At 37.1% G+C, this 7402-nt stretch overlaps 1 protein-coding gene across 2 annotated transcripts; it reads left to right on the top strand.

Moving 5' to 3' along the window:
- The first annotated feature begins 716 nt into the window (after nucleotides 1–716).
- On the top strand, nucleotides 717–7173 carry LOC143859299 (uncharacterized). 2 transcript variants are annotated; one of them, XM_077370025.1, is made up of 3 exons: nucleotides 723–872; nucleotides 942–3575; nucleotides 6584–7173. In XM_077370025.1, the coding sequence occupies exons 1-3, from the start codon at nucleotides 860–862 to the stop codon at nucleotides 6976–6978; spliced, it is 3042 nt and encodes a 1013-aa protein (XP_077226140.1). In that variant the 5' UTR covers nucleotides 723–859; the 3' UTR covers nucleotides 6979–7173. The 2 variants fall into 2 exon arrangements, with proteins under 2 accessions (XP_077226139.1, XP_077226140.1); XM_077370024.1 differs by having other exon boundaries at nucleotides 717–3575.
- Nucleotides 7174–7402: the final 229 nt, after the last annotated feature.

The raw sequence follows: 7402 nt of genomic DNA, 5'->3' as shown, positions 1-7402 counted from the left end.
ATTGAAAGGGTATTCTTGTCATTTTAGAAGTACTCTTTTTTTGTACTAACTGACAACTCATTATAGCCGGTCACCACGTTTAAATGCGGGTGTTAAAAGGGGCGTAAATATGAGCTCCCTTTGCAAATAGTCCATAGTGGAAGACTCTTTTTGGATAAACCCCTTTAATCTAAAGACCTATAGTCCATAGTGGAAGACTCTCTTTGCAAAAACCCCTTTAATCTAAAGACCTAATAAATAAACTGATGAAGTCAAGTTAATTGATATTTGATAGCCGACACAATCAAGTGACAATTCTCTATATCGATTCAGAAAAGTTGGGGAAAAAAAGAGGATCAGTCTTTCTCTGTGAAGACTGAAAAAAATAAAGAAACTTTACTGCTACTCAAGGAATGGAAAAATATCGAAGAAGAAGGGAAGAAGCTCACATGTGAGTGGTGCCAGTATCAAAATAGTAAGTGTGGATATCAGTGAGTAGTGCCATTATCAAAATATGTAACTGTGGATTTAACGAAAATGGTCCCGTGTGAGTGGTGCCACTATCAAAATAGATAACTGTGTGGCTGGTGCCAGTATCAAAATAGATAAGTGTGGATATTAGTGTGTCAGTGGTGTCAGTATCAAAATAGATGTGTCGATATCAGTGTGAGTGGGACGGCTGGTGCCCGGTATATTTATCCTCAAGTAGTTAACCATTTTCAGTCGAATACTAAATATTAAATTGTTTTTTTAAATAAAAAGTAGAGGGTCTGATCATCATTTCGTGCTGTATAAAGGTTGAGTGTGATCAAATGAAATTGGGAGACAAAAAATAAATAAAATCTTGTCTTTGCTCAGCACAAGAAGAGCTTCAACCCGGATGGAGCTACCAGGTATGAGTCTTCTTAGTGTGCTTTGGTCATTTTTCTTCTCTGTAAATCTCTTCTTTGCCATGAACGCAGTACATTCGAATTCTGCAACCGCCACCACCTTACTTGGAAACGAAACCGATCGAATGGCTCTGCTCGCTTTTAAGGGTGGGATAAGAAGTGATCCTCTTGGAGCCTTATCATCATGGAACCATACTCTCCATTTCTGCCACTGGAATGGAGTCACGTGCGCTCGGAGGCATCAAAGGGTCACTGTATTGAACCTTAGTGGGCAGACCTTGGTGGGTACTCTATCTCCTGCCATATCCAACCTCACCTTCCTTAGGGAAATCCACCTCCAAGAAAACAGCTTCAATGGCCAAATATCCCAAGATATTGGCCTTCTATTTAGACTGCGACATCTTAATATGAGCTATAATTCCTTGGGAGGGGAAATTCCCTCCAATCTCACACACTGTAGGGACCTCGGAGTCATCGATTTGAGTTACAATGAGTTTACAGGGAAAATTCCCATCCAACTTAGCACTCTACCGAAGCTATCCTTGTTGTTTCTTGCTCATAATCATCTTACAGGGAGCATTGCACCTCAACTTGGGAACGTATCATCTCTCACCCGTCTCGATTTACGTGACAATAGTTTGGTGGGACACATCCCAGATGACCTGGCCCGAATTAATAACTTGAAATGGATCACCCTTTCTGTAAATTTATTATCCGGTGCGGTTCCTTCCTCTTTTTATAATAATCTCTCGTTTCTTGTGAACTTTGCCGTAGCAGTAAACCAGTTAAACGGAACCCTTCCACCCAACATAGGATTCTCTCTTACTAAACTCAAATATCTTCTTTTAGGAGCCAATCAATTTACCGGACACATTCCAATTTCATTATCCAATGTTTCAAGTCTTGAATTGCTTGGAATGGAAGGGAACCAGTTTAGCGGACCAGTGCCTGAAAATATTGGATGGGCAAAGAATCTACTCGGATTTGACTTGGGCTATAATTATCTAGGCCTTGGTAGAGCTGATGACTTGAAATTTATCACTTCTTTGACCAACTGTAGTAATCTAAATGAGTTATCCATGAACAGAAATCATTTTGGTGGCATATTGCCCAACTCCATAACCAATCTCTCAACTCAACTTTCTTTGTTGTCAATAGGACAAAACCAAATTTCTGGTAACATCCCTAGTCAGATCGGGAATCTCATCAACTTACAAACTTTTGCTATATATTCAAACTTCATCACGGGTTCTATTCCCGCTTCAATTGGGATGCTCCAGAACTTACAACAACTCTACTTGGGAGATAATAGTTTGTCCGGGAAAATCCCATACAATATTGGAAATATTACTCAATTGACCGCCCTCGATTTAGGATACAACAACCTGCAAGGAAGCATACCTCTATCTCTTGCAAACTGTACAAAACTTTTAAGATTGAGCCTTTCTCGAAATAACCTTACAGCTACGATACCAAAACAAATCATTGGCCTTTCTTCGCTATCAATCGAACTCATTTTGTCTCAAAATTCTTTGACGGGCTCACTCCCATCAGAAGTGGGTAACTTGAAAATTCTAGAGCTATTGGCTGTTTCTGAGAACAAATTGGCAGGTGAAATCCCCAGCACTCTTGCAAATTGTAAGAGCATGCGACAACTTTATATGCAGGGTAATGCCTTCCTGGGAGATATTTCGTCAGTTTTTACTACATTAACATCCATTGAAGTCCTTGATCTTTCACACAATAACTTCTCAGGGAAGATTCCAAAATATCTACAGGGGTTTAAGTTTCTACAATATCTAAACTTGTCCTTCAATAATTTTGAGGGTGAAGTACCAAAACAAGGTGTCTTTGGAAATGCTAGTGCAATTTCAGTCATGGGAAATGATAATCTTTGTGGTGGTATCCCAGAACTAAAGTTGCCTACATGCCCAGTCCTAGCTAATGACAGACAAGGAAAAGCCCATGTTTCTAGAGTAATCATCCTAGTAGTAGGTGCGGTTGTATGTTTGATTTTGTTATTGTGTGTCCCTACTTCACTTTACTGGATAAGAAAGTCAAGGAAGAAACCATCTTCCCTATCTTCTATGGAGGGCCGGCATTTAAAGGTTTCTTATGCAGAACTCTGTAAAGCAACAGATGGGTTCTCTTCAGCCAATTTGATAGGCACGGGAAGTTATGGATCAGTGTATAAGGGTATGCTCAGTCGCATTGAAAATGTTGTTGCTGTCAAAGTACTCAACCTTCACTTAAGGGGAGCTTCAAAGAGTTTCATAGCTGAATGCAATGCATTGAGAAACATTCGTCATCGAAATCTTGTGAAGATCTTAACTTCTTGTTCAAGCATCGATTTTGGAGGTAATGATTTCAAAGCTCTCGTGCTTGAGTTCATGCCAAATGGGAGTCTAGAGAAGTGGTTGCATTCAAAATTAGATGGGCAACATCAATTAGGAAGTTTAAACTTCATTAAGAGATTAAACATAGCAATTGACATAGCTTCTGTGCTGGATTATCTTCACCATCATTGCCATACCCCGATTGTTCATTGTGATCTAAAGCCAAGCAACATTTTTTTGGATGAAGACATGAATGCTCATGTGGGTGATTTTGGGTTAGCCAAGTTTTATCCAAGAATCATTCAGAGCTCATCTGAAGATCAAAGCAGCACAACTGGATTAAAGGGAACTATTGGCTACATTGCTCCAGGTAATAATTTTGTCAATTTTCGTCATCCAGTCTATTCTCAATGAGTTTTATAAAATATTTCTCACTTATTAGGTACATAATGTAGCGCAACAAAGGCTAAATTAGCATCTTGAACCAAAAAAATTACTTGATAGCATTTCTATATTTATTGACAGAGTATATAGGAATGTTATTTTACATCAAGTGGTCTCGTACATCTCACCTAAATAATAGGCGGCCTTTTTAGTACCTATGATCGTGAGTTCTTTATGCAAAATAGTTGTGTAGAAAATGATAATCATGTAAATGGTTAAAAAGTTATAAATTCGCAAAAATTCGGAGAAGTAATTATTCAATTATTCAATAAAATCTCTAATATTATTAGAAAATAATTAGAAATTTTGTAAATAAATTTCCAAAAAAACCCATGACTAATTTTTCTCAACAAAAAATAACCCCAAGATTTGGGTAATTACTAATATCACCATTAATTGTCTAAAATACTTTTTAACATATCGTACCCTTTGTAAAGCATGGCCTATTCTTTTAGATGAGCTTGTAGTAGAACGTCGCATCTCCATAGAGTTACATTTACTATGAACTAATTTGTGTTATGTAAAATAGTAGCATTGTCATATTTTAAAATGATTGATTATGAGTTTAATTTTTATTGCCTTCTATTTTTTGTGTCTTTAGTGTGGCTAACAAAAAAGCTTATGTTGATACCTCATTTTGTGTGTCATACGACCTACTGTGACCCAACACTCCAATGATGAATCAAATCGTGCTTCTTAAATGAGCTAGAGCAGTAAAACACCCCGAAGACCCATGAGAGAAAATATATTCCAATGAAAGAAGCAAAAGTACCATGAAAAGTGTCTTTTTTCAAAATTATCTAACTTTTCAAAAAGGACCAAAAAGCCCCAGAGTTGACCAATCAGACGAGCCCCTGTTTGATTGGATCCTACTACCGCTGGGCGTCATTGCCACAGCCTGACACCGTGTGTGCAACCCCTTCGCCATTTCGAAGATTGGGTGAACCATTTGCCAGGATTGTCTAGAGCTGGACAATCGGCAACCACCCTTGCACGAAGGTATAACACTCTGAGGAGAGTGACAAAGCCAAACATTTAGCAACCACTCATCCACGAAGGTATAACACCCTGTCTCCTTTTGCATCTGTAGATTTTTTGGTTACTGCATTTGTAAATTTTGTGGTCACTGCATTAATTGTAGAGATTTTAGACTTAATAAGATTATTGGAGCCAAGGATTGAGCATCGTAGGAGGTCGTCTAATGAAGCGACGGATATTCTAGCAAAGGAAGGAGTCCTTAGCTAGGGAGTCCATGTTTGTCGTGTCGCTGGTTGTCTCACCTATCTAACATGCTTTGTAATTGGTTTGCAGACCACTTTTATGTATCATTTGTGGGACATCTTGTCCCCGCCCAATACTTTTGAATATTAATGCAATGTCAATTTTCAAAACAAAAAACATAGAGTTAGGTAGTTGTTTTCATTCCACTGGTTCGGGCGAAGGGTGGGGGTCAAGTAGCCATTTTCAAGGGTGGGCGTCAAGTAGCCACTTTCTGGCATCAACCTCACAAGGATTTCCAGATTAATGACCGCCGACAAAGTTCCCAATCGGCGTATCATAAGTTAACTCCACTCCATCTGCTGAAGGTGCACACACTTCCCTCTAGACGTCAGTGGAGGATGGTTCCCACACTCTGAACCCTTGCTTTCTTTTGTTCATTTTTTTCAAAGAAAAGTGGTACGGAAGAAAGATGAGTTAGGTTCTCCAAAAGCGCTTGAACACATGACAAGCGACACTTTCCTAGTATGGTTAGATGATTCTAGACAGAGTCATGGCCGGGACTTAGGGCCCACAATCCCTAAATTTAAGGTGTTTGATAAATATAGGTCAAGGAGTTTTCTAATAATTACTAATAATAATACGAGACTTTTGGATTAATGTTGTGACGGAAATAGTATTTCCCTTGGAAACGAAGGTAAAATGATGCCATTTCCCTTTAGGAGACACGTTTGGTTGGTGCACTATTCATTCTACTTCCTTGTGTTTAATGGATTTTTCAACAATTGCCTTTTAAGTTGCCTCTCCCAAGTCAACATGAAAGTGAAATTAAAGATTTGACATTTACAACTATTATGTTTGTACTTAGAAAATGACATCATTTCACTTTCCTTCTACTTTTACTTATTTTTTACCTTATAAGTAGTATGAAGTTTAATTTGATCTACTTTTGTAGTGCTTTTGGATGTGTAATCACTGATACTTGGTTTGTTTCAGATGAAAAAATCATGTTGAGAAATTATCATGAAAAAATCATGTTGAGAAATTGGTTCACCACTTACATGACTTGATTTGCCAAAACCCATGTTATATGGATTCTTCTAAACGGATGAAGTACCCCTGTGGGACACGTCTCAAATTGCAGGAGTCTCTAAGACAGTTCTAGATCTCTTTTATCTGCTTTCTATTTTTTTTATGTTACTGTCACAACTTTATAATTATTGCACATTTTGAATTTTACTCATCCTATTAGTAATTATCTTAAAAAGAAATAAAACATTATATCAACTTAACTTATTAAAATTTAAATATGTCACTGGTTAAAATAATATTATTATGTAAAAAATTAAAATTTGACAATTGATTAAAATATTTTGGCCAATCTACAAATCATTCTTTTTTAGGTTTATTGAATCTGACACACAATACCTATGTCAAATTCCGACACTCGTACTTGTACTGATGCAACATGGGACATAACTTTATATTTTCTTTCATTGTGCTAAATCATTTCTTATTTTTTTCACTAAAAGTTCTAGACTCTTTCCTTGCAACTTAGGTTTCTAAATGTGAAGAGATCATTCAATTATCTATCATCTCTTTGATAAAATTTCCACCTTTTTTTCAAAATCAAACCTCATATTTACTTTTAGTTTCTAACTGGTATCTTATATCCTTTATCACAACAAAAAGTGTAAAAGATGTGTGGAATTGCAGAATATGGGGCAGGTGGTCATGTGTCCACAGCCGGAGATGCGTATAGCTATGGGATTCTTTTATTGGAGATATTCACTGGAAAATGCCCCACAGATGACATGTTTAAGGATGGCCTAAGTCTTCACAAATTTGTCCAGTTGACTTTGCCAGATCGAGTGATGGAGATTCTAGATCCATTAATTCTTTTAGAAGATGATGAAGAAAGCGCTACAAACATTGCTGAGAATTACAATGATAAGATACGTCGTTTGCAGGAGTGTTTGGTATCTTTAGTGAGGATTGGAGTGGTGTGTTCTGCAGAATCTCCGAGAGAACGAATGGAGATGGGAGACGTTGTAAAGGAAATGTGTTCTATTAGAAACATATATCATGGTGCTGGGATCCACAGAGAATGATGAAATTCACTGCTACATCCGCTTTTGTTTCCCATTGGACAAAGATTACTATCATATATGTTGTTTCTTCTATGTGTTTGTACATTAATTAATGTTATATTATATATGTGATGTGGTTAGTGGTGCCACTTGCAGGCAATGCTTTTTTCTCATATCTATATTTTCTCCAACTATTAATACAAAATTATTATCAAATCTTGATCGAGTGTGAAGGTTTCCTGTTGCAATACATTGATCATTCCATCATGAATTACAAATAACATCACAAAGGATCTTTTGATCATATGGGAGATTTATGAAAGATGATTACCACGCCATTAATTAAATCAAGGTAGCTATGAACCATGTTGGAAATTGAAGATAAGTTTGTTGAAGAAGGCTTTATTTTTCATTCCCTTTTTTTTCTCCTGTGCTGATGAACAGA

Source organism: Tasmannia lanceolata, unplaced genomic scaffold, assembly GCF_043159265.1.
Source record: "Tasmannia lanceolata isolate RefF3 unplaced genomic scaffold, GAP_Taslan_0.1 ptg000029l, whole genome shotgun sequence".
NCBI classification, from domain to species: Eukaryota; Viridiplantae; Streptophyta; class Magnoliopsida; order Canellales; family Winteraceae; genus Tasmannia; species Tasmannia lanceolata.
This window is presented reverse-complemented; position numbering and strand designations above follow the sequence as displayed.

Bases quoted from the DNA above. Each gene is read 5' to 3' on its own strand.
- LOC143859299 (XM_077370024.1), top strand. From the start codon at position 860: ATGGAGCTACCAGGTATGAGTCTTCTTAGTGTGCTTTGGTCATTTTTC. The intron at 3,576-6,583 runs GTAATAATTTTG...GTGGAATTGCAG, and splicing joins TATTGGCTACATTGCTCCAG to AATATGGGGCAGGTGGTCAT.